We start from the raw sequence: 27,727 nt of genomic DNA, 5'->3' as shown, positions 1-27,727 counted from the left end.
CAGCACTCACTCTCCTTATCCTCCTCCTGAAGAGAGAAAGAGAGAATCACGCAACAAGCCAGGGAGAAGAAGTGGAGAAGAGAAGAAAACCTGCAGAGGCAAAGACTCTCTCCTCTCTGCACTGCTCTTTTGCTGAGCGTGAGAGGGAAGGAAATAGGGAGAGAGAGGGAGGCAGTGAACTGCAGAAATAGGGAGAGAGAGGGAGGCAGTGAGCTGCAGAAATAGGGAGAGAGGGGAGGCAGTGAGCTTCAGAAATAAAACAGTGCTTCTTGTCGTTCGTGCTGCTTTCCCTGCTGTGGCTCCAGCCCACAGAGCTCTGGTTATCAGCCAGCGAGGAGCGGTGTGCTAGAGCAGTAGCAGTGTCTCTCTCCACAGACAGCAGCCTGAGGAAGAGAGGATGCTAAACAACATGACAGACACCGAGGAGGGAGAGGGGGGACCCAACAGCCAGGGTGAGTGATGAAATATGTCACGGAGCTGTGAGGGGTGTGCAGGGGAGTGTGGGGGTGAATGTGTGTTTGTGGTGGGAGGGGAGGGAGGGAGGTTAATAAGTGTGTTCATGAGGGGGAGTTTAAATGTGTGTACAGGGACACTTTTTCGGGGGAAGGGGGTGTATGCGTGTGCATGTGAGTACAGTGCATGTTTTTGCAAGTTACAGTATGTACGAGAGAGTGTCTTTCCAGGGATATGGTGTGTTTGTCTGTCTCTCACTTCATGACACACAGATAGAGAGAGAGAGAGAGAAAGAGAGAGAGAGAGAGAGAGAGAGAGAGAGAGAGAGAGAGAGAGAGAGAGAGAGAGAGAGAGAGAGAGAGAGAGAGAGAGAGAGAGAGAGAGAGATAGAGAGAGAGAGAGAGAGAGAGAGAGAGAGAGAGAGAGGGAGAGAGAGAGAGATGGACAGAGGAATGGACAGAGGAATGCATCTGTATCTCTGCACTCCTCTTCCTCCACTGGCTAATACAATCCTCAGCTGTAGCTGTTACTGCAAGGCTGCTGTGATGCTGTGGCAGGAATAATAATGGTGTTTCAGTGGGAAGAAGAGGAGAGGAGAGGAGCAGCAGAATAAACCTGTAGTCCTGTAGTGCGACAGCCAGAGGACCAGTCTGCTTCATGGCACTGTCACTTGGCTCCCAGGCAGAGTCATGTTTGGGCAAGGGGACCGCCTGGGGATGCATATGTCAACCCCCATCTGTTTGCCAAGCGTTCAGACCATTTCCTATTTTTTCTTGACTATAAAGTTGAGTAAATACAGTGGGAGGACGGATGTCCCTGGACACCTGGGTCTTTGCGGCAGAGCGGTGCAGTAACAATACTGTGTTTCTGCAGAGACGCTTCTTTCCTTCAGATGTGGCTTGCAGTGTTTTCAGCCCCTGCTTGTAGATGTATAGATCCATCATAGGCATCTTCTCTGGTCTGTGATAAGGCTTAGAGAGCACCTGGAGAGTGTCTGGGGAAACAATCCTCTCTTCAGGTGCTTGGATTCAACTCCAGGGATCTACAGAACTCATTTATTCTGATGTTTCGCCCCATCAAGGATTATCTTCCCATGGGGGAAAGATGAGCCATTCACAATGGCGGGAATTATGATAGCCTGATAGCCCTTGTTAGTGTGGTGTGTGTGTGTGTGCACGTGCTTGAGTGTGTGCGCGCGCATGCATGCTTGTAGGTGTGCATGTGTGTGTGTGTGCATTCACATTGAGATTACACTTCAGTCATATTAAATCATATTGAAATTCCCTTTCTTTGATGGGGGTCGACAGTATGCATATGTGAGCAATGCAATAAAACGACTTCCCATGACAGGCTTTTGAGTGCTCCCTTTGTGTGTGCATGTGTATGTGCGTGCATGCGTGTACAGATATAGGATCTTCATTTGATTACCCTGTAGCAGGATAACTTTCCTGCAACACAGGCAATTTAAAACTTGTAGTGTATTTGAGGTTTAAAAAGGCTTCTGAAATTTGTAATTTCCACTTTGACATTTCAGACTTGATTTTCTCTTACAGAAAATGTATCAACCCCTACAAAAATGGGCATTATTTATAATCCACATAATAAATCAAATGTCCTGTTGCTGCAGGATTATTGTCCTGCTGTAGCAAACTGGCTCAAATTAAGATCCTTCATCTATAAGTGTGTGTGTGTGTGTTTGTGCTCTATATGGGAGATCTCTCTCCAAATCACCACTGCCATAAGACAGGATTAATTATGCACTGATAAGACAAATTAATTATGAATCACAGGGATTTCCCAAAATGCATTAAACTGCATTTCAATTCTGCTTTTGAACTTCATACGTGTATAAATGTGAAGCAACGCTTTCCCAGCCACTGCAATCTAAACTCCATGGTGCAAGCATTGATCTTGGAATTGGCACAGTCGCTGTCCGTCGTGCTAAAATTGGGCTGTTAAAATACTGTTGTTCTCTGGAAGAATGCCCTGATGTTCCTGTGTACTGCATTTGGTAATACAGTGATGTGCACACATTGCTGGGATTAGACTCTGTCCATGGTGCTGAAAATAGACTGTGCAGCAGTGGCGTAGCCAGAAATTAGTCACAGCTAACTTCCTACAATTTTACACATTTTGCCATGGGGCAAAGAAAAACATTTGCAGTTTTATAGCTAATCTCTTACTTTTCTGACTTATTGGGGGTGTGGCTTGCAGTTAGTTCTTTTTGGCAACCCATTCCATGAGAGTGAATGTCATTCCAGTTCATCTGTTCTGTTATACACTCTTAGAAAAAAAGGTGCTATCTAGAACCTAGAAGGGTTCTTCTGCTGTCAACATAGGAGAACCCTTTGAAGAATCATTTTGGTACCTTTCCACAGAGGGTTCTACATGGAACCCAAAAGGGTTCTACCTGGAACCAAAAAGGGTTCTCCTATGGGGACAGCCGAAGAACCCTTTTGGAATCCTTTTTTCTACAAGTATATTGCATCAAATCTGAATAACCCAGTGCACTGCTTACTATGAATTCTATCTGATGGTGTTTGCATGTTTAGATAAAAATACCAATAATGCCCCATTTAGAACACTGACAAGTACAAATTGTTGCTCAATCTGATTGGGTGGGCCTGGCTCCCCAGTGACTTTGCCCCTGCTGTGCAGATAGCTATCTCTTGCTCTCTTATCATGTGGACAGTTGTGTGGGATTCTAGGATCTCTGGTCATCAAGGAATACTGCAATTCCTGCTAAGCTTTCTCTCCTAGAGTGTGTGCATCTGTGTGTGTGCATCAGAGGAGGCTGGTGGGATTAGCTTTAGGAGGACGGCCTCATTGTAATGGCTGGAATGGGATAAATGGAACGATATCAAACACATCAAACATATGGAAACCTCATGTTTTACTCCGTTCAATTTATTCCATTCCAGCCATTACAATGAGGCTGTCCTCCTAAAGCTAATCCCACCAGCCTCCTCTGATAATAACCCCATCCTCCTATAGCTTCTCCTACCAGCCTCCTCTGATAATAACCCCATCCTCCTATAGCTTCTCCTACCAGCCTCCTCTGATAATAACCCCATCCTCCTATAGCTTCTCCTACCAGCCTCCTCTGATAATAACCCCATCCTCCTATAGCTTCTCCTACCAGACTCCTCTGGTGTGCATGCCTCCGTCCATGTGTGTTTTTGTGTGTGTAGGACCGTGTGCACATTTTAAACTCATTCTGAATTCCCCTGGGTTTCATTGGGCCCTCGTGGTGCAGTGGTCCTGGCTGGTTTTTGGCTTGTCATTGGTTATTGTCTGGAGTTAAATTATGACCCAGTGCTGCACGGAGAGCCCTGATGTGTGCTGCACAGGGAATAAAACATTTGGTAATTAAAACTGCTGCAGAAACATGCATGAGAAAGATAGCTGTTCTTCAATCGGAATATGAAGTCTAGTAACAGTTTCTATGAGCCGTCTACATTATATAACCATTTTAACCATTTATGCATTTCTAGAGGCTCCTATAAGGAACCATTAGCTATTATGCGTGTTTTAGAGCATGTTTTATAATGCATAAGGCTGTGTGATATATTATGAATGCATAGCCTGAAGGCTGTTAAAAGCCTTGTGACCTGTTATGAAGGCATATAGCAAGTGTTATATTCCAAAGTGTGATAGAGGGCCTTATAAATTCATTCAAATTGTATAATAAAGGTGGTTCATAGAAAGTGTTACCGTAATCCCTGTCCAACTCATGTCTTTGTCAATGAAGGGTTGATTTGGTCTGTAATGTTTGGGATCGACTGCCTGACTGAGTTTTACAGGATTAAGCTTGAAATTGGATTAACAGGGAAGATGTGCTATATGTTTATTAACTTGAAATTCAGTGAGCATGGACCATGCTGCAGTCTTCTGGAGCTGCTGAGAACACATTCACATGCACCCGCACACACACTGGTCAAATCAAACCGTTATTAGCCAGCATATATACAGTGCCTTTTAGAAAGTATGCACACCCCTTGACTTATTCCACGTTTTGTTGTGTTACAAAGTGGGATTCAATCATTGATTTAATTGTCATTTTTTTGTCAAAGATCTACACAAAATACTCTTTAATGTCAAAGTGGAAGAAAGATTCGAAACAATTATTGAAAATAAAACACTAATATATCTTGATTAGATAAGTATTCAACCCTTGAGTCATTACATGTTAGAATCACCTTTTGCAGCGATTACAGCTGTGAGTCTTTCAGGGTAAGTCTCACTCTGTCATTTATGTTAGTATTGTGGAGTAACTACAATGTTGTTGATCCATCCTAAGTTATCTCCTATCACAGCCATTAAACTCTGTGACTCTTTTTAAAATCACCATTGGCTTCATGGTGAAATCCCTGAGTGGTTTCCTTCCTTTCCGGCAACTGGGTTATGGGTGCCTGTATCTTTGTAGTGACTGGGTGTATTGATACACCATCCAAAGTGTAATTAATAACTGCACCATGCTCAAAGGGATATTCAATGTCTGCTTTTTTTCTACCCATCTACCAATAGGTGCCCTTCTTTGCGAACCATTGGAAAACCTCCATGGTCTTTGTGGTTGAATCTGTGCTTGAAATTCACTGCTCAGCTGAGGGACATTACAGATAATTGTATGTGTGTACAGAGATGGGGTAGTCAATTAAAAATCATGTTAAATACTATTATTGCACACAGAGTGAGACCATGCAACTTATTATGTGACTTGTTAAGCAAATTTTTACTCCTGATCTTATTTAGGCTTGCCATAAAAAAAATCTTGAATACTTATTGACTCAAGACATTTCCGCTTTTCATTTTTAATGAATTTGTAAACATTTCTAAAAACACAATTCCACTTTGACATTATGGGTATTGTGTGAAGATCAGTGACACAAAATCTCAATTTAATGCATTTTAAATTCAGGCTGAAACACAACAAAATGTGAAAAAGTCAAGGCACTGTACTAAACACCCACCTCAGCAGAGCAAACTTCATTAAAACATATAAACTTCAAATAGAGCTTCATGGCAAATTTAGCCCATAACTTTACTCCCAGGGGTATCATGCAATGTTGTTGGAAAGGCTTATTCAAATTAAACATGGGCAGATGCTATTTCAAGAAGGGCACGATAACAGGTATTCTTGCACTGATGCAAATGTGGAGTTCAATCGCAGGTTAGCGTTTTTCGTCATGAATCTTGTTATGGAGGCGGCTCTGCAGAGCCACAAAGTTATCCGCTAACACACCGCTAACACTAATGCCTAACCCTAACCTTAAATTAACCTTTCACTAACTTTTACAATTTCTGCAATTTTGACTTTGCATCTGGCCTATCTATGGGAAATCGCTCTAGGACAAGACTCATGACAATAAATGTCAGCCTGCAGTTAAATCTGCCCCATAGTATATTGCTAATGAAGGCTGAATATACAGTATTAACTTAATGAAGAAAACATATAGTAAACTCAGGCTCTGCCATCTACTTAATGGTAATTTCTTGGTGGTTGTTTAAATATATAACTAGTCATTACTTCAGTTCCAACCTTTATTTATTCTATTTGATGCATATGGGCCCTGGTGAGTGACATTGATTATATTTTTTTTTTGCAGTGATTAAATCTGTGTCTTTGTAGCTTAATGCTAATGAGGGTGAGGGACTGTCATCAGACTTTTATTTCTCACAATCAGACTGAGAAAGACAAAGAGAGAGCATATTTCACTCCTCTGTGGCTGTACACTTACTCAATAGTAATTTTCACAAACGTATAAAGTTAAACCTGTGTCATCTGATTTCGCTTGGCGCTCGCTCATTCTCCCTCTCCCTCTCCCTCTCCCTCTCTCTCCCTCTCCCTTTCCCTCTCCCTCTGTCATTCCATCTCTCTCTCTCGCTCTCTTTCTCTCTGTCATTCCATCTCTCAATTCAATTCAAATGCCTTTATTGGCATGGGAAACATGTTTACATTGCCAAAGCAAATACTTCAACTACATGCACATTGTTACAACACTGTACATAGCCAATAAAATAACATTTGAAATGTCTATAGTCTTTTAAAACTTTTGTAAGTGTAATGTTTACTAATGTTTCCCTTGTTTATTTCCCTTTTGTTCATTGTCTATTCCATTTGCTATGGCAATGTAAACATATGTTTCCCATGCCAGAAAAGCCCTTTGAATTGAATTGAGAGATAGGGGAGAGAGAGAGAGAGAGAGAGAGAGAGAGAGAGAGAGAGAGAGAGAGAGAGAGAGAGAGAGAGAGAGAGAGAGAGAGAGAGAGAGAGAGAGAGAGAGAGAGAGAGAGAGAGAGAGAGAGAGAGAGAGAGAGAGAGAGAGAGAGAGAGAGAGAGAGAGAGAGAGAGAGAGAGAGAGAGAGAGAGATGGACAGAGGAATGGACAGAGGAATGCATCTGTATCTCTGCACTCCTCTTCCTGTGTACAGGGACACTTTTTCGGGGGAAGGGGGTGTATGCGTGTGCATGTGAGTACAGTGCATGTTTTTGCAAGTTACAGTATGTACGAGAGAGTGTCTTTCCAGGGATATGGTGTGTTTGTCTGTCTCTCACTTCATGACACACAGATAGAGAGAGAGAGAGAGAAAGAGAGAGAGAGAGAGAGAGAGAGAGAGAGAGAGAGAGAGAGAGAGAGAGAGAGAGAGAGAGAGAGAGAGAGAGAGATGGCCGGAGCAGCGGTTGTCCTCAGCCTCATCTGGAGAGTGAGCGCCAGGCGAAATCAGATGACACAGGTTTCATTTGACACGTTTGTGAAAATTGCTGTTGCTGTGGAGTAAGTGGACAGCCACAGAGGAGTGTAATGACAAGACAAATGGAAATTGATACGCTTGATAAATAAGCCATGGCCTGCTGTCAGACCAGCAGACAGAACGTTATCTCTGGAGGAAAAGGATTGTTCAGCCGTGTCTCCCCATGATTCAGGGTCCTGTGGTGAAATGCACAAGAATCAGGAGCAATTCGTGTCATTATTTAGTGTTGGGTGGCTAGCAGGCATGTAATGTCAATGGTGATGTGCCTCAAGTAAGTAATTGAAGAACATACAGACATACAGTACTTCAGATTGTTTAGCCAGTATTTAAAACATCATCTCATAGAAAAGTGTATAGTGTTTATAAAGAGAGAAACAGGGGTATAGAGATGAAGTAGATAGAAAGACAGAGACAGACAGGCAGATGAAAGGGATGCAGATGTAGAACTGGGAAAGGAGGGAGGGAAAGAAAGAAAGAGAGAGAGACATGAGTCACTCCTTCCTTTGCCCTCTTCCTCCACCCCCTCCTCCTCCTCCTCTTCCACCAGCATCACCTCCTCCTCCTCCTCCTGTACTCTAATCTATGCTCTGGTTCTGTCTGGCTGCATGCTGCTCCATCTGCGTGTGATCGCAGATAATGACTTCTCTATTATTATTATTCTGTACATCGAGCCAGACATCAGCACAAACGTGCCTGAGACAGACAAAGATTGCTGGCTGATACACAATCTAGAAGGGCAACTGTGAAACTGTAAGTTGAAATACCCCTCTGTCACGTTCGTTGTATAAAGGATCGGACCAAGGTGCAGCGAGGTATGCGTACATAGTCGTTTATTTTAACAATCACCGACAAAATAACAAAATCCAACAGAGCGTGAAGTTCAAGAGGCTAAACATCAAACAAGCCAAACAGAAACAAGATCCCACAACTAAGGTAGGCAACATGGCTGCCTAAGTATGATCCCCAATCAGACGACCGACAGCTGCCTCTGATTGGGAACCACACCCGGCCAACATAGAAACGTCTGCTAAATGACGTAAATGTAATGTAAATGTAAATATATAAATTCGATTTCACACCCTGACCAATCCAACTAGAGATCTCAATGTCAGGGTGTGACAGTACCCCCCCCCCCCCCCCCAAAGGTGCGGACTCCAGCCGCAAAAACCTGCCTCGATAGGGGAGGGTTCGGGTGGGCATCTAGCCTCGGTGGCGGCTCCGGCTCCGGCTTCGGACGTGACGTAGGCAGTAAACTCTTCTCCCATCCTGCCTCCCCTTTGCACGCCCGGTCCAGTCTGGACCCCAGCGCGATGCTCCCCCTCTCAGTCCTCCCACAATGCACCAAGTCCTGTCTGGACCCTGGTGTGGGAGCCCTCGACCCTGGAGAGGGGCTGACGTCTGGTCCCGGCCCAGCAGTCCTCCCGCGATGCACCAAGTCCTGTCTGGACCCTGATGTGGGAGACCCCGACCCTGGAGAGGGGTTGACGTCTGGCTCCGGCTCGGACCCCGGTGGAGCGGATGGCTCCGGCATGGGGGAAGAGTAGACGACCGGACCCGGACTGAGCACCGGTGAAGCGGACTGCCCCGGCTCTGGTAGGGAGCAGATAACCGGAGCTGGACTAGGCACCGGTGGAACGGACTGCTCTGGCACTGGAGTGAAGCAGCTGACCGGAGCTGGACTGGGGACCGATGGAGCGGACTGCTCTGACACTGGAGTGGAGCAGATAACCGGAGCTGGACTAGGCACAGGTGGAGCGGACTGCTCTGGCACTGGAGTGAAGCAGCTGACCGGAGCTGGACTTGGCACCGGTGGAGTGGACTGCTCTGGCACCGGGGTGGAGCAGAGGACCCTCGCTGGAGGTCGGGTGCGTGGCGCTGGAACAGGCCGTACCGGACTAGGGACACGCACCACTGGTCTGGTGCAAGGAGCAGGCACGGGCCGTACCGGGCTGGAGACATGCACCACTGGTTTGGTGCGAGGAGCAGAAACGGGCCGTACCGGACTGGAGACACGCACCACTGGTTTGGTGTGAGGAGCAGGCACGGGCCGTACCAGGCTGGGGACACGCACCACTGGTTTGATGCGAGGAGCAGGCACGGGCCGTTCCGGATTGGAGACACGCACCACTGGTTTGGTGCGAAGAGCAGGCACGGGCCGTACCGGTCTGTGAAGGCACACTGGCGGCACAGTGCGTAAAGCCGGCGCATAGCCTGGTGCCTGCACGGTCACACGCCCCTCAAAGCAAGCTCTGCTAAACCTGGCTCTGCCAGCCTCTGCTCTAAGGACCGAGCTCTCTGCTGCTGGAGGGTTAACTCCTCTCTCAGCTCCTCCTGTTGCCTGGCCAGCTCCTCTCTCCATGCATCCACTGACTCCTTCTCCCTGTGGGCCTCCTGCAGCGCCTCCTTCTGAAGGGAGAGCTCCTGCTCCCTCTTAACTAACAGCTCCCGTAAGGCGGTGGTCTCCTCTATCAGAGTACTGAGCTGCAGGTCTTGGAGGGCATCTATCATAGCGGCTTCTTCTATCGCTATCTCCCTCTCCACAATCAGCACTTCCAGGGCCTCCTGCTGCTCCGCCAACCACCCCGTGTGCCCCCCCCCCCCCATTTTTTTTATTGTGGCTGCCTCTCGGGCTTCCTTCGTGATCGGGACCTTTTGAGTCGCCGTTTTTTCTCTCCTGCCTGGGCTTCTTCCTTCGCCCAGAGTCCCTTACCGGCCAATATCTCCTCCCATGTCCAGAATGTTTTCCCCACCTGTGTCCAGCATGTCTGCTCCTGGCCATGCTGCTTGGTCCGTTGGTGGTGGGATCTTCTGTCACGTTTGTTGTATAAAGGATCGGACCAAGGTGCAGCGTGGTATGCGTACATAGTCGTTTATTTTAATAAACACCGACAAAATAACAAAATCCAACAGAGCGTGAAGTTCAAGAGGCTAAACATCAAACAAGCCAAACAGAAACAAGATCCCACAACTAAGGTAGGCAACAAGGGATGTCGGCCGGCCGGCTGCGACATCCAGGCTCTGTCGCAGCCGGCCGCGACCGGGAGACTCATGGGCGGCGCACAATTGGCCCAGCGTTGTCCAGGGTAGGGGAGGGAATGGCCGGCAGGGATGTAGCTCAGTTGATAGAGCATGGCGTTTGCAACGCCAGGGTTGTGGGTTCAATTCCCACGGGGGGCCAGTATAAAAAAATATGTATTTACTAACTGTAAGTCGCTCTGGATAAGAGCGTCTGCTAAATGACTAAAATGTTAAATGTTAAACATGGCTGCCTAAGTATGATCCCCAATAAGAGACAACGACCGACAGCTGCCTCTGATTGGGAACCACACCCGGCCAACATAGAAATATATAAATTAGATTTCACACCCTGACCAATCCAACTAGAGATCTCAATGTCAGGCGTGACACCCTCTCAGGTCCCCCTCACTTGAGGATGGTTCTTCAAGGTTGTGGTTCCATGTCCCAACACTCATGTCTGAACATTTAAAGTGCAGAATCTGCATTTGAACGGACAGTGCAGAGGAAATACGTGCAACACATACTGCACCCACAACATACAGTGAACCACAGTCAGTGCAGGACACAGTCCTAGAATCCACATGATTTTTACTGTCCATCCAATATGGCTCCACACCAGAATTGGTCATTGTTGCCTGTGTGGATAGGAGACTGGGAAATTCACCCAATTCTAATTGTATGGGTATTAGACACGGTTCACAGGTGGAGGGTGACCTTTTGTTTTCAATCCAGCATGTGAAATACATCATTATGGGATAATGAGGCAGTCTGCAGTCAACACACACATACACACACACACACACACACACACACACATACACACACAGGAGAGTGATCATCAGCCCGATAGAGGCAGACAGAAAGAGAACAAAGTCATGAAACCGGCCTTGGAGCAAACAACCCCAACCCCACCTAAATGAAAAAGAGCCCTTCTTCTATCCTCTTTAAAATAATGCATTTTTCTGATAGTCTTCAAAGAGATACTACATAAAAAATAAGTTGGGATGTGAAAAACGGCACATTCCAACGGAAACTGTGGTTGTGGAGTCCCTAGAGCCCAGAATTTACTGCCTGCCAAGCAGCAATAAAAACTGACGCGTTAGGGGCTAATCAATAGTCCAGCAATGGGAGTGGTACTGAGGTGAGGTGAGAGGACGGGTGTCTCACTTCTGGAGTGGGCTCGCACATCTGAAACACTTTAATTCACTCCCTTTCTGTGGGAAAGAAGCATCGACTCCCCTCGTAAATAAAATCCCCTCTCCCAACCCACGCAATGGAGTTCTGATGTACCTAACCCCCCAAGCTAGTTGCTATGTTCATACCGTAGCAACACTGATCATTGGCTAATTAAATAGCATTGTGTTTGTGTCCTGTGATGCATACATTATATGTTTGCAGTTTTGAACTTAGGAGAGAACACTCTTAGAAAAAAAGGTGCTATCTAGAACCTTAAAGTGTTCTTCTGCTGTCTCAATAGGAGAACCCTTTGAAGAACCATTTTTTGTTCCAGGTAGAACCCATTTGGTTCCAGGTAGAATCCTTTTGGGTTCCATGTATACTGAACAAAAATATAAACTGCCGTGGAAATTTTAATCAATAATGATGAGAGAAACAAGGTCAATCACCAATCAGGATATTACTTTATTCAAAACGTATTAAAAAGATAATAAGTGAGGCTGGTCAACCCAACACTCTTGACTGTTGGGTTGAGAGCTCTGACATACAGATACAAATATATTTTATAGCACCATACCCCCTCTCACTCTACATGACAAATAGCAGATGTGTGGAATGAGTCAAAAGGTTAGGATTTGTATGAAATAAATGAATAATTCACAGCAGACAGTATCTGCTATGAAGACTGTTCTCATTGTATGGATACCAGGGTTTGGCCCTCAAGACAAGGTTCTTATCAAGTATTCATAACAGATCTCGTCCCAGGTACCTTACAGACACCAATTCAGTCTATGAAAATGCAGGCTCAGTCAGACCAGAGACATCTCCCTCTCACACATTTGTTCATCATAGAATGGACTGTGCTGTTGGTTTTATCACCTAGCCATTCATAAATCAATTGCCAGCTCCAGATACCCCTATCTCGAGTAAAACCCATGTCCTTGACCACACGCCTAGACTAGCTGCAGGGAGCTGGAGTAGAAACCATCCTTTTACAAAAACACAGCATTAGTAGGACAGTAATGTCTTACTATTTGTTAAACAAAGCAGGTAAACATGTTACATGTTAATTTTTCTCTCACAAAACGCAACATGTAAAGTGTTGGTCCCATGTTTCATGAGCTGAAATAAAAGATACCAGAAATTTTCCATACAGACAAAAAAGCTTTATTCTCTCAAATGGTTGCACAAATTTGTTTACATCCCTGTTAGTGAGCATTTCTTCTTGCCAAGATAATCCATCCACCTGATAGGTGTGGCATATCAAGAAGCTGATTAAACAGCATGATCATTACAAATGTACATTTACATAACATTTTAGTCATTTAGCTGACGCTCTTATCCAGAGCGACTTACAGTTAGTGAGTGCATACGTTTTTTCATACTGGCCCCCCGTGGGAAACGAACCCACAATCCTGCCGTTGCAAGCACCATGCTCTACCAACTGAGCTACGCGGGGCACAAATGTGCACCTTGTGCTGGGGACAATAAAAGGCCACTCTAAAATGTGCAGTTTTGTCACACAACACAATGCCACATATGTCTCAAGTTTTGAGGGAGCATGGAATAGACATGCAGACTTCAGGAATGTCCACCAGAGCTGTTGCCAGAGAACTGAATGTTAATTGTCTACCATAAGCCACCTCCAACATCGTTTTAGAGAATTCTGATCCACGCCCCTACCTTTTTTGTAAGGTATCTGTGACCAACAGATGCATATCTGTATTCCCAGTCATGTGAAATCCACAGATTAGGGCCTAATCATTTTTATTTAAATTGACTGATTTCCTTATATGAACTGTAATTCAGTAAAATCTTTGAAATTGTTGCATGTTGCGTTTATATTTTTGTTCAGTATAGAACCCTTTCCACAGTATAGAATCCTTTCCCTTTGGAACCTTTTTTCTAAGAGTGTACAGTGGCTTGCGAAAATATTCACCCCCCTTGGCATTTTTCCTATTTTGTTGCCTTACAACCTGGAATTAAAATTGATTTTTTGGGGGGGTTTTATCATTTTATTTACACAACATGCCTACCACTTTGAAGATGCAAAATATTTTTTCTTGTGAAACAAACAAGAAATAAGACAAAAAAACAGAACACTTGAGCATGCATAATTATTCACCCCCCCAGTCAATACTTTGTAGAGCCACCTTTTGCAGCAATTACAGCTGCAAGTCTCTTGGGGTATGTCTCTATAAGCTTGGCACAGCTAGCCACTGGGATTTTTGCCCATTCTTCAAGGCAAAGCTGATCCAGCTCCTTCAAGTTGGATGGGTTCCACTGGTATTTTCTGTTTTGTACAGCAATCTTTAAGTCATACCACAGATTCTCAATTGGATTGAGGTCTGGGCTTTGACTAGGCCATTCCAAGACATTTAAATGTTTCCCCTTAAACCACTCGAGTGTTGCTTTAGCAGTATGCTTAGGGTCATTGTCCTGCTGGAAGGTGAACCTCTGTCCCAGTCTCAAATCTCTGGAAGACTGAAACAGGTTTCCTGCAAGAATTTCCCTGTATTTAGCGCCATCCATCATTCCTTCAATTCTGACCAGTTTCCCAGTCCCTGCCGATGAAAAACATGGTGTTCTCGGGGTGATGAGAGGTGTTGGGTTTGCGCCAGACATAGCGTTTTCCTTGATGGCCAAAAAGCTAAATTTTAGTCTCATCTGATCAGAGTACCTTCTCCCATATGTTTGGGGAGTCTCCCACACGGCTTTTGGCGAACACCAAACGTGTTTGCTTATTTTTTTCTTTAAGCAATGGCTTTTTTCTGGCCACTCTTCAGTAAAGCCCAGCTCTGTGGAGTGTATGGCTTAAAGTGGTCCTATGGACAGATACTCCAATCTCCGCTGTGGAGCTTTGCAGCTCCTTCAGGGTTATCTTTGGTCTCTTTGTTGCCTCTCTGATTAATGCCCTCCTTGCCTGGTCCGTGAGGTTTGGTGGGCTGCCCTCTCTTGGCAGGTTTGTTGTGGTGCCATATTCTTTCCATTTTTTAAATAATGGATTTAATGGTGCTCCGTGGGATGTTCAAAGTTTCGGATATTGTTTTATAACCTAACCCTGATCTGTACTTCTCCACAACTTTGTCCCTGAACTGTTTGGAGAGCTCCTTGGTCTTCATGGTGCCGCTTGCTTGGTGGTGCCCCTTGCTTAGTGGTGTTGCAGACTCTGGGGGCTTTCAGAACAGGTGTATATATACTGAGATCATGTGACAGATCATGTGACACTTAGATTGCACACAGGTGGACTTTATTTAACTAATTATGTGACTTCTGAAGGTAATTGGTTGCACCAGATCTTATTTAGGGGATTCATAGCAAAGTGGGTGAATACATATGTTTTTTCATTTCACTTCACCAATTTGGACTATTCTGTGTATGTCCATTACATGGAATCCAAATAAAAATCCATTTAAATTACAGGTTGTAATGCAACAAAATAGGAAAAACGCCAAGGGGGATGAATACTTTTGCAAGGCACTGTATGCTTTACTAATGAATTCAATAGATTGTAATTATACTGGTGCAGTGAATGACATAGCAGAACATCCAATCAGGATTTTAAGGAGCCTAATGAGTATCTCTATAGAATAAATTATGTAAACTTGTAAGTAGGGCTGTTGCAGTGACCATATTACCGCCACACCTGCAGTCATTAGTCATGACCACAGTCAAATTCCACGTGACCGTTGAGTCACAGTAATCTCCTCTTATGCACTCTGGACATGTGTTGGTAGTACCCAACTCTCCTAATGGCCTGGTACTCAGGGCTCTATTGTCCCTCGAACCACTCTGACATCAATGCAAATGCTATCACATCATACACTTATTACCAAAACAGTATCATGCTTTTAAAACTCACCTCACTGTGATTGATCAATCTGAAGTAAGAAGTTCAACAACAGGTTGAAACTGAGTGGAAAACATGGTCGTTGTGGATGTTGTTTCAAAGCCTAGCACAGGGAAATGGACAACGCTTTCTAAGGTGATGATTAATTCAAAATAGCCATACTATTAGAGCTTATGCATACCCATAGCCCGAAGAAAATCCTGAATTAAAATAATGATTGTGCCATTATAAAATACATACAGTGCATTCGGAAAGTATTCAGACCTCTTGACTTTTTCCACATTTTGTTAGGTTACAGCTGTATTCTAAAATGGATTAAATTGTTTTTTTTCCCTCATCAATCTACACACAATACCCCAAAATGACAAAGCAAAAACAGAAAATATCACATTTACATAATATTCAGACCCTTTACTCAGTACTTTGTTAAAGCACCTTTTGGCAGAGATTACAGCCTTAAGTCTTCTCGGGTATTATGCTACAAGCTTGGCACACCTGTATTTGGGGAGTTTCTCCCATTCTTCTCTGCAGATCCTCTCAAGCTCTGTCAGGTTGGATGGGGAGGGTCGCTGCACAGCTATTTTCAGGTCTCTCCAGAGATGTTCGATCGGGCTCAAGTCCGGGCTCTGGCTGGGCCACTCAAGGACATTCAGAGACTTGTCCCAAAGCCAGTCCTGCGTTGTCTTGGCTGTGTGCTTAAGGTTGTTGTCCTTGTTGGAAGGTGAACCTTCGCCTCCAGTCTGAGGTCCTGAGCGCTCTGGAGCAGGTTTTCATCAAGGATCTCTCTGTACTTTGCTCCGTTCATCTTTCCCTCGATCCTGACTAGTCTCCCAGTCCCTGCCACTGAAAACATCCCAACAGCATGATGCTGCCACCACCATGTTTCACCGTAGGGATGGTGCCAGGTTTCCTCCAGATGTGACGCTTGGCATTCAGGCCAAAGAGTTAAATATTGGTTTCATCAGACCAGAGAATCTTCTTTCTCATGGTCTGAGAGCCCTTTATGTGCCTTTTACTCAGGAGTGGCTTCCGTCTGGCCACTCTACCATGAAAGCCTGATTGGTGGAGTGCTGCAGAGATGGTTGTCCTTCTGGAAGGTTCTCCCATCTTCACAGAGGAACTGGAGCTCTGTCAGAATGACCATCGGGTTCTTGGTCACATCCCTGACCAAGGCCCTTCTCCTCCAATTGCTAAGTTTGGCCGGGCGGCCAGCTCTAGGAAGAGTCTTGGTGGTTCCAAACTTCTTCCATTTAAGAGTGATGGAGGGCACTGTGTTCTTGGGGACCTTCAATGCTGCAGAAATTGTTTGGTACCCTTCCCCAGATCTGTGCCACAATCCTGTCTCGGAGCTCTACGGACAATTCCTTTGGCTTGGAATTTGCTCTGACATGCACTGTCAACTGTGGGACCTTATATAGACAGGTGTGCCTTTCCAAATCATGTCTAATCAATTGAATTTACCACAGGTGGACTCCAATCAAGTTGTAGAAACATCTCAAGGATGATCAATGGACACAGGATGCACCTGAACTCAATTTCGAGACTCATAGTAAAGGGTCTGAATACTGTAAATAAGATATTTCCGATTTTTTTAAAATACATTTGTAAACATGTATTAACAAATGTGGAACAAAATGTGGAAAAAGGGAAGGGGTCTGAATACTTTCCGAATGCACTGTAGCCTAATAGCTTACCGCATATTACGCACAGTATAATTCTTTATTTTATTTTAAAGATTTAAGATGTCTTTGGTTCATAATTTTTCTAGCCTATACTCCAAAATTAAACAAATTCTAGTAATCGCCTTTGAGTGTGGACTGTATTATTATGCAAACTGGATGGACTGGTTACCTTACGCTCCAAACTTTCTATCCATGAGTCTGGGACAGAACGCATAGGCCTAGGCGATGCTATTGGTTAATTGATTGTGCAGGGTGGCTTACAGAGTTAGCCTACAATTATAGTGAATTTGTATTTGATTTTGAATAGCCTAGTAATAGGGAAGTTTTCATATTTTCATAATTACTAGGCTGACACATTACCTTTAGCTACAGAATATCTCACCACCTCTTTCCATCTATTCCTTTTTCGAGTGCACAGCAAGAGGAGCTGTCAACAGTTTTAATGAAATATGTTTTGTTGTGAAAACATGTTACTATCGATGTTCCCGAACAGATTGGGTAGCTGCAGGAACAGGGTTGGAGAGCCCATGGCATACAGAGCACTGGGTAGCTTCAGGAACAGGGTTGGAGAGCCCATGGCATACAGAGCACTGGGTAGCTTCAGGAACAGGGTTGGAGAGCCCATGGCATACAGAGCACTGGGTAGCTGCAGGAACAAGGTTGGAGAGCCCATGGCATACAGAGCACTGGGTAGCTTCAGGAACAGGGTTGGAGAGCCCATGGCATACAGAGCACTGGGTAGCTTCAGGAACAAGGTTGGAGAGCCAATGGCATACAGAGTTTGGGAGGAATATGACCTGTAGCGCAGCGAGAGGCTGCATGCTCCTCAAACAGTGGTTGATGCATGGAGTGAAATACAGTAAGTGTTCTTATAAGCCCAGACATTTCTATATGCAATCCTGTGTGAAAGCAGAGTTTTGATGGTTGCCACTAAAAAGAGGAGTATCCCAGCTGCTACTATATTTATTTCTCAGCTGCTCATGTTAAGCACATGCTCTGCTATAAAACTAGAGTAGCCTACCCTGGCATGATTGAAAAACGAATTGTGGGAAAGCGGCCTCCATTCGTCATTCGAGTGCAAACGGATGACATGTCTTTTTCCCCCTGTTCCTGCCCATTTGATAATGGGCCATTCTAAATCCAAACTCCTTTTACATATTAGTAAAGACAATATTAAATTCTGAATAGTCTGATAGTCACAGCATCACAGCGTGTGCAGCCTGAGGCAAGGAACAGAGAGCAAGCTTTTTTTGCTACTTTCTCAAATCATCAATAGCCTATAGTCACATCATGCAGCCCATATTTGTTTTGTTTCTAAGACATTCTAAGGTTTGTATCATTCACAACTAAAGTTGCCAAATATCTCAAAGTCTAGCATATAGGACTTGTTTCAAAATATCACTTTCACGCACAACCACTTCATATACACACTCACTCTGGAATGGGAAACATATCCTTTCTATTTTATTCAGCTAAGTTCAATTATATTCTTTTTACTATAAAATCATGTAATGGCACGGGACTTATAAGCATATTTTGTCTGCTAAATTAACTAACCTACAGCCTATGACATGACGCATAGTCCCGTGTAGCTCAGTTGGTAGAGCATGACACTTGCAACGCCAGTGTTGTGGGTTCGATTCCCACGGGGGACCAGTATGAAAATGTATGCACTCACTAATTGTAAGTCGCTCTGGATAAGAGCGTCTGCTAAATGACTAAAATGTAAATGTAAAAATGCATAGCCAGATAACATACAGTAGGCCAACTCATATTCTGTTCTTCTGAAATACATTTTTCTTCATATCATAATGTTTTTTTAGACCTGACTAAAATGAATAATGAATTTATTATGATAGTTTATATTAAATGGATTTATTAGACTTTTTAAAATGTAGATGTTCTAAAGTCCCGCATCAGCGGCTTGTATGCATGGAGACCTGGAGATGCTAATCATGTTTTTGTTAATGAACGGTCAATTACCTTGAGACCGGCGGTCATTTGCATGACAATAACCGGCTGACAAATTTCATGACCGCCACAGCCCTACTTGTAATTCCAGGCTATATGTATCCATCTGAAGGCCAAGTGTATTGTTTGTGTTGATCAATCTAACTTCTTGTAACATCTGAGATCTAATTCCCTTAAGCACCTATCGGTCTTGATACACATTGATTTTCACCAATTACAGTCAGACGAAAAGGCTCCTCTCCTCTCTACTGGCTTACTCTCTCTCTCCCTCTTTCTCGTTCCTTTTCTCCTTTTCACTCATTCTCTCAAGGCATCATGATAGTGGATGTGGACTGTATGTTCTTCTAGGTTCTTCACAGTATATGTCACCTTTCTATCTGTACCTTTACAACTCATTATGGTTTTTATTGTGTTACCATTTCCTTTTTTTAATTTAGCAAATATTTGTCTTACTTTTTAACTCTGCACTGTTGGGAATGGGCTCATAGGTAAGAATTTCCCTGTAAAGTCTACACCTGTTGGGAAGCCTACAGGACTACATTTCCCTGTAAAGTTTACACCTGTTGTATTCGGCGCGACCAATAAGATTTGATTTTGATTTGATCTTAATATTGCACACTGCATATGCTCCAGGACACTGCATTCTACCTTGTTATCCCCACCCCCTACAAACACACACACACACAATTCATTCCTGACCATGACGGGGTGTTAGTGTTTTTATGTTTAATCGATGCTATGCCTGTTTCTCCTCCCTGTAGCTGACAGGCCCTCTAAAAGCCCCCTGTTGAGGCTGTAATCAAATCACAATAAATACCTCTGTATTTCATTACTGACGTAAAATCAGAGATACACAATGTTTTATTATTTGACTGACATCCAAAAAGTTGGAGATCCTTTTTTAAATTTCCATCTCTAAATATTGTGTTATTTTCCTCCATCTTGTCAGTTTCTGTTGACAGTGCTCTATTCAGCCATGGCCATCTGTTAACAGTCCATTCATGTAACAACAATGATGCCAACATATAGCCTACAGTAAACAAAGACATGATTATGGCTAAAAACATGTTTATGATTGTCTAGTGGATCCAGAAGAACATCTAAAAGGCTTTACCTCTTAAAGCCGAGTCACACTGCATGACACAGAAGAGTTTGGTCACCGCTTATGTAACAACTGCATGTAGAGACAGAATGTTGGCATGTCTGAGCAAGACACAGGTCAGAGGTTAGGGTATTATTATGATGGATAGACAGACGCCTGTTAAAAATAAAACACAAGCACAGTGCTGCCAAATCAACTGAATGCCCCAAAATTGCTTTGAGCATGCAGAATACTGTATGATGTCAAATGCAGTGTAATGAAAATGTAGTTGATAAAGACAGAATATTATTATCCAAAGGAGATTACACAAGATGTCTTGGAACTGTAGATTTGATTTTCAAGTTCTGAGTTCAAGGCTGTGTCATTCTTAGCTGCAGAAGCAGTAGGTAGTCACAGAACATCCATTGGGACATTCATCTTCGTTTTAAAACATCTAATAGATGACATCATGATGCCTCACATACCTTATCGTGTACTCATGCTGTTTACAACATGTATTTGCAGGCCTACGTGTATACATATTTTTAAATGCCAAACTATCATATATTTGCGCTTATGGATACACTCGAATGTTTATGTAGGATGCTGGTGACAGACGGTATGGCGGTTGTGTTGCAAATCTCGCTAGTCGCCTGTCTGTCTGCCTGTCCTTGTCTAAGAGGAGCGGGTCCGAATGAGCACCAGGCAGATGGTCCAGACCTCTTGTTGGGTCTGTTTGAACTGACAGAGATTAAACGGGCTGGAACCATGGAACCATGCCACATGGAATGTAGAGAAGAAGACTCTATGGGGTAGCATTCATTCACCCACTTAATGCTTAGTATCCCTCGTAAGCACTGTGACACTGTGGCCATGGCATCATTGTTGTTTGGCACATTTGTGAATATGTCTATTACAACAACTCTACCTGTACAACAGCATATTGATTCATGGATTTACAATGCAACCTACAACATCTGACAACAATCTAGCACTTATTGGCACTTATTGGCACCTATTGGCACTTATTGGCACTTATTAGCACTTATCTAGCACTTATTAGTGAACATGTACAACATCACTTCACAACTATGTTATATCAGACACAGGCGTGCCGTGCGTGTCCTGCTTACGACAGGTGTGGTTTGCTGTCTCTCCATCCACGGTCATTCATTCCTTCAGAGCAAGCAACCCCCTGCTTCTTCATCATTTACTGCGTCTTTACTGAAATTGATTACTATCAAGAGGATTACTTTAACGAAATTGCTCCCCAACGCGTCACCTCTGCACACTCCAAGGTAAATGATTAACGGTGGCGGCATTAGGTATTAGAGATGCGTTGGCTAATGGAAATAAATTAAATATGTACAGTAAACATTACACTCACAAAAGTTCCAAAGGAATAGAGAGATTTAAAATGTCATATTATAGCTATATACAGTGTTGTAATGATGTGCAAAAGGGAAAATAAATAAACATAAAGGGAAAATAAATAAACACTTTTCTTGTGGAAACAGGTCACAAATCTTGCTGCTGTGATGGCACACTGATATTTCACCCAATAGATATGGGAGTTTATGAAAATGTTGTGGGTCTGTGTAATCTGAGGGAAAATGTGTCTCTAATATTTTCATACATTTGGCAGGAGGTTAGGAAGTGCAGCTCAGTTTCCACCTCATTTGTGGGCAGTGTGCACATAGCCTGTCTTCTCTTGAGAGCCAGGTCTGCCTACGGCGGCCTCTCTCAATAGTAAGGCTATACTCACTGAGTCTGTACATAGTCAAAGCTTTCCTTAATTTTGGGTCAGTCACAGTGGTCAGGTATTCTGCCACTGTGTATTCTCTGTTTAGGGCCAAATAGCATTCTAGTTTGCTCTGTTTTTTTGTTAATTCTTTCCAATGTGTCAAGTAATTATCTTTTAGTTTGGTTGGGTCTAATTGTGTTGCTGTCCTGGGGCTATGTTTGTGTTTGTAAACAGAGCCCCAGGACCAGCTTGCTTAGGGGACTCTTCTCCAGGTTAATCTCTGATGGCTTTGTTATGGAAGGTCTGGGAATTATTTCCTTTTATGTGGTTATAGAATTGAACGTCTCTATTCTGAAAGACTGACAGCAAAGACATCAGGACCAGATGAGGCTGAGGACCACCGCCGCTCCGGCCATCTCTCTCTCTCTCTCTCTCTCTCTCTCTCTCTCTCTCTCTCTCTCTCTCTCTCTCTCTCTCTCTCTCTCTCTCTCTCTCTCTCTCTCTCTCTCCATCTCTCCCCATCTCTCCCCATCCCTCTCTCTCTCTCTCTCTCTCTGAAATGGCATAATCCGCTTGCCAGATGTCCCCAGTCCGTCCCACCAGTGTTTTGGATCTGAATACATTTGTGTGATTGCCCATACAAGAAAGCATAATGAGCCCATTGTAGTTTTACTAAGAGAGAGAGAGTGTGTGAGAGAGAGAGAAAGAGAGATGGCATGAGCAGCAGTTGCCCTCAGCCTCATCTGTTCCTGATGTCTTTGCTGTCAGTCTTTTCTGTCTTGATACTTGTTTGTCTGGTCTTTGGGAAGCAGTGAAAGTGCAGCACACTCTGTCCTTCCACTGCAATGCAGGGAGCATCCCATTGTCTATCGCAGCATCTCATTGGTCAACTTGGCAGGGTTCCCCTGTGGTCAGGTGCTTTCCAACGGGTTTAGGGTCAGCTTTCCCCATCCCAACCAGCAGGGAGGCAGAAATAAAATTGATTCCAGGTCTGTGCTTCGTGTTACATTACCCTCCATCAGATGCTTCAGGTTCTCAAAGTATTTTCCTTGCATATTGTTTGACTGTACAGAAAACCAGTCATGAAGAGTGTTGATGTGGTGTGATGTGGTGTGGTGGTTTGGTGTGGTGTGATGTGGTGTGATGTGATGTGATGTGGTGTGGTGGTGTGATGTGGTGTAGTGTGGGGTGATGTGGTGTGATGTGGTGTAGTATGGCGTAGTGTGATGTGGTGTGGTGTAGTGTAGTGTGGTGTAGTGGGGTGTGGTGTGGTGTAGTGGGGTGTGGTGTGGTGTAGTGTAGTGTGGTGTGGTGTGGTGTGGTGTAGTGTGGTGTAGTGTAGTGTGGTGTGATGTGGAGTGATGTGGTATGATGTGTGGTGGTGTGATGTGGTGTGATGTGGTGTAGTGTGGGGTGATGTGGTGTGATGTGAAGTGGTGTAGTATGGTGTAGTGTAGTGTAGTGTAGTGTGGTGTGGTGTAGTGTAGTGTAGTGTAGTGTAGTGTGGCATAGTGTGGTGTGGTGTAGTGTAGTGTTGCATGGTGTAATGTGGTGTAGTGTGGCCAACTTGGCAAGGGTCACCTGTGGTCAGGTGCTTTCCCATGGGCCTAGGGTCAGCTTTCCCCATCCCAACCATCAGGGAGGTGTAGTGTAGTGTGGTGTGATGTGGTGGGATATGATGTGGCGTAGTGTGGCATGGTGTAATGTGGTGTAATGTGGTGTAGTGTGGCGTGGTGTGGTGTGATGTGGTGTGATGTGGTGTAGTGTGGCGTAGTGTGGTGTGGTGTAGTGTGATGTGATGTGGCGTAGTGTGCTGTGATGTGGTGTGAATGTGTAGTGTGGCGAAGTGTGGTGTGGTGTGGTGTGGTGTGATGTGGTGTGATGTGGTGTGGTGTGATGTGGTGTGATGTGGTGTAGTGTGGCATAGTGTGGTGTGGTGTAGTGTGATCTGATGTGGTGTAATGTGCTTGCAATAACAGGTTCACAGTAGAAATGTGAAAATGTTTCTTCATTTGGTGGACCAAAATACCTGCAAGGCATAAAATTGATTCTATTCAATAATGGGTTCATTCATTCACTCATTTTTGTATTCATCTGCAGGTTGTAGGGAGAGACCTGAGCAGTGTTTATATCATTGTGGAGTGTGTTGGGTATTCTATCATTGTGGAGTGTGTTGGGTATTCTATCATTGTGGAGTGTGTTGGGTATTATATAATTGTGGAGTGTGTTGGGTATTATATCATTGCAGAAGAGCATTGCATTATGTAACGCGTTCCTCCTCTTAATACCATATACAGGATTTTAATATCGCTGCTGCTTCCTGGTAATTCCCCTTATGTAGTCTCAGTTGATTTACGGCTTTGCTGAATTGCGATTGCCAGCTGTTTCTGGCTGGATTGGATGATAGGACACTGGCCATTTCTCTGTGTGATGATGATGGTGGTGGTGGTGGTTGTAGTGATGCAGGTTAAATATCTCAGACCTGCTTCTACATCACAGCGGGGTGAGGAGGGTAACTGATCTGATCTGAATCAGAGGAGGTCAAGGAATATCAATAGGTTGGCTGAGGGTCGTCAATCTTCTTGTGCTTGCTTAGCTTATTAGTGCCTATGTGCCCACTATTATACTCGAGTGTCAGAAGCTGTCGTTAATCTACAGCGAATGAAAATGTCATAATGTCTCGTCCGGACAAAAAAGGCGTGAACATCTTGTACTCATTAATGTGAATGCATTGATCAGATTCAAAATGGTGATTGATGTAGATCCACTCTAAAAACCAACACATGGTTGCCATCTCCTCTATTTCAAGAGCATAGTCAGAACTACACATTTCCCATTATTCCATGCAAAACAATAGCGCACATTTAGCTCTATCAGAGTTATACAGTAAGTAACTGCATGCTTTTCATGATCAGTAAACATCAGTTAATCATGTAATTTCAGATATGTGAGGGTAGTCTCACGATATCTCTCAATGTTGGCTAACATTAATTTGATATTTGAGTTATATAAAATAAAAGTGGTTTAGGTTCATTTCTCATCCTTTGTACTTTTGGCTGATAATGTCTACTTTGCAAGCTACCGATATAAACTTTGTACAGCAGGCTAAACATAGTGGTAAGTATAGCTAATGTACTTTTTTCTCCAACCAACATAGGTCTACCTAGCGAAGTTGGCTAACATTATCCCCTTTTCAACATTGTTTTTAAGAGTGTTTAATCACGATTGCTGCTGACAGACATGATAGGCTACATTGATCGATGGACCACGTCAAATTGGCTAGTGTGGTGTCGAGAAAACGTTGCTAATTATGCTGTGAAAACAAGGAAATCCGCTGACACTGTACTTTGATTATAAAGGTTTATTTATATCAAAGGATTCCAGCGTCAATTTACAGATATCTGCAGACATCTGGAGAATAACCTGACCCCAATCTGTAATATGTTATTCTCCCCGTCCTTTGTTTTAACCGTGGTATTTATCCTATGCCCTATGTAACATAATATGGGTGTTTTCCCCTACAGACCAATCCCAGGACTCCACCTAACAGACTTCCTCGGCTTTAGGGTGCCCCTATAGAACTACTCTCCAGATGCTCCCTTAAGCTGAGTCAACATCCTCTAAAACCATTTGCAACCATTAGCAAAGTCATAAATTCCTTAGATACCACACTAGCTAGCTAATAACAGATCACGTCAATATGGCTAGTTAACAAGCTAACTTTCAGGGGATAAACTAGACGGCTATATCCAGATATTGTTTGATTTGCTTGCCATCTATAGCGGTGACCACAGACTGACAACTTTACCAGGACGAGGACTTGCCGATATCAAGCTCTTTCCAAAAGCCTAATCTCTGATGAAGCAAGCTAAATTACACATGTTGTTTGCTTAGCTAGCTAGCTACATGTCAAATGGATAGGTTACCCTCACTTATCTGAAAATACATGATAAAATGTTGTTTACTGATCATGAAAAGCAGAAAGTGTCAGTACTTGTTGTATAACTCTGATGATAGAGCTAAATGTGGAACAATCAGAAATGTGTAGTTCTGACTATGCTCTTCAAAAGGTACTGATATTTAAACCAAAATAGTTATTTATTTGTATTATTTAACAATCCCTTGGAAACGGCACATAGTTGTATATGGTTTTAGCAGAGCTGGGGGTCTCCTTGCCCCCCAGCAGCCAAGTCAAACGCTCTGCACCGTATTCTGACGTTTTATTGATAACAAGCTTTAGCACCAGTATTTCAAACTATGCACAATGGCTGGGCGTAAACCGCAGAACATCTAAACAAATTGCTGGCCTTAATGTTGTGTGCCGTATTGATTAAAAAATCCCTCTTATCTGTTGATGCAATCAGAAGCTCCTCCTTCCTGATTGGAGCTGTGTTAACTCCCTGTTCTTTGAATGAGATCACATGGATCATCAGGATGCCAGAAATGCAGTGCTGGAACTTTAACTAGGCTTCTTTTGTCTTTGGTATGAGAAACCTCTAACAGATATTTTTACAGCTAGGGCCTGCCTGCCTAAGTAATGGGTAGGAAAGCTCTGCTACTTGTTGGGGTAGAAAGACCTTTAGTCTTTAGTGTTTAGTCCTCTGTTTTATTTTGTTTTGACAGCACTTTGTACAATGCAGAGAAAAAGATATGGGAGGGAATGAGAGAACGAGAGAGGGAGAGGGGGGAGAGAGGGAGAGAGAGAGACCCACACTAATCCTCGAGCTAAGCTAATACATCTGATACTTTCTCTCGCACCCTGTCTTCTTAGATTGGAGATTAGGAAATATAGCTATCATCTAATCCTTTCCTCCTCCTCTACCTCCTCCTCTTCCTCCTCCTCCTCATCATCATCTTCCCTCTCACAGACAGCTCACACTGTTCCAGTGTGTCACACCACACTAACTTCAGAGCAAGTGTGGAAATAAGGCTAGCTGCTTACCAACTCCCTCACACAAATTCTCATCTGCTTATTGACAATGCGCTATCTCCACAGGCATAAGCTGCACCGTACAGTATATCTAGTTGTAGATATTCAGCATATTCAGTATATAGTGCATCTTAGCATTTCTACATCCTTACGATGGGAGCAAAGGGACTGAGATGAGATTCTATAGGCGTGCACAGTTACTAGGGAGAATGAGAGAGAGGTGAAAAACAGGCTCCAAAAGTCCACATAGATTACAGAAGAATCCTCTGAACACCATTCTGGGAGGGTGACACCAGGCAGCTGTGCCCATGGGAGATGGTAGGGAGTGTTTATGATGGGCAGAGTGAGGACAGGAGAGGATCCATGGCTGCAGCCTATTCCAAACTTGGTATTCCCTTCCCTTCTGCCTGCAGGATGGGATCACACTTAAGAAGGTCCATGAATCCATGTGAAGTCCCAGTACTGGGAGCATACACAGCAGGGCATATGCCTCCTCCATACATACAATAACATTATTACACAATAAAATGCTTCCTAGTAGGATAAATCCTTTACTTAAGCAACACAAATGTGCGATGGGTGCTTAGAAATCTTAGAAATCTGATCCATTTAAAAACAGCTTAAGGAAGATTAGATTACGACAGTCTTTTTGAGTCTTTTTGTCCTTGATTGAGGGATGTAAGTGTACCCCCTTGGGAGGTCAGTCAGAGCCAACCAGGGTTGAGTTATTACATCACTGCATCAGGCTGGTGTGCTGATTGGGACTAGATGCCCACTCGTTCTGGCTCGTTCGCTGTATCACTCTCTCTGTTGGTTTCTTTCTTTCTCTCTCTCTCTCTTGTTCTCTCTCACTCTGCATCTGTCTCTCTCGCACTCTCACTATTCTACACCAGAGCATTGAACCACACGACAGAGGTAAATAGCTCCGACGTGTTCAGTAGAAGCCAATGTTATCTTTCCTTAGCCTTGTAAGGACCGACTCCCACCTTAGAGGCTATATCACACATCTTTGAACACCTCAAGCAACGTATGCACCTGTTGCACCTGTGAAGAAATTGACAGGGCTGTG

The 27,727-nt window shown here is 43.8% G+C and overlaps 1 protein-coding gene across 1 annotated transcript in view; it reads left to right on the top strand.

The window, feature by feature from the left end:
* Positions 1-397: 397 nt before the first annotated feature.
* The window catches only part of LOC311149706 (solute carrier family 12 member 5-like), a gene marked incomplete at both ends in the record, with an annotated part of 107,725 nt that continues 80,395 nt past the window's right edge, over positions 398-27,727 (top strand). The window contains one exon of the mRNA XM_084186915.1: positions 398-452. Within this exon, the coding sequence (XP_084043041.1) occupies positions 398-452 (55 nt within the window). The remainder of the gene's footprint in view (positions 453-27,727) is intronic.

The sequence above is a fragment of the Coregonus lavaretus genome, assembly GCF_964263955.1.
Source record: "Coregonus lavaretus genome assembly, chromosome: 22".
Taxonomy (NCBI): domain Eukaryota; kingdom Metazoa; phylum Chordata; class Actinopteri; order Salmoniformes; family Salmonidae; genus Coregonus; species Coregonus lavaretus.
The sequence above is the reverse complement of the archived record's forward strand: the minus strand, read 5'-3'. Positions and strand labels throughout refer to the sequence as shown.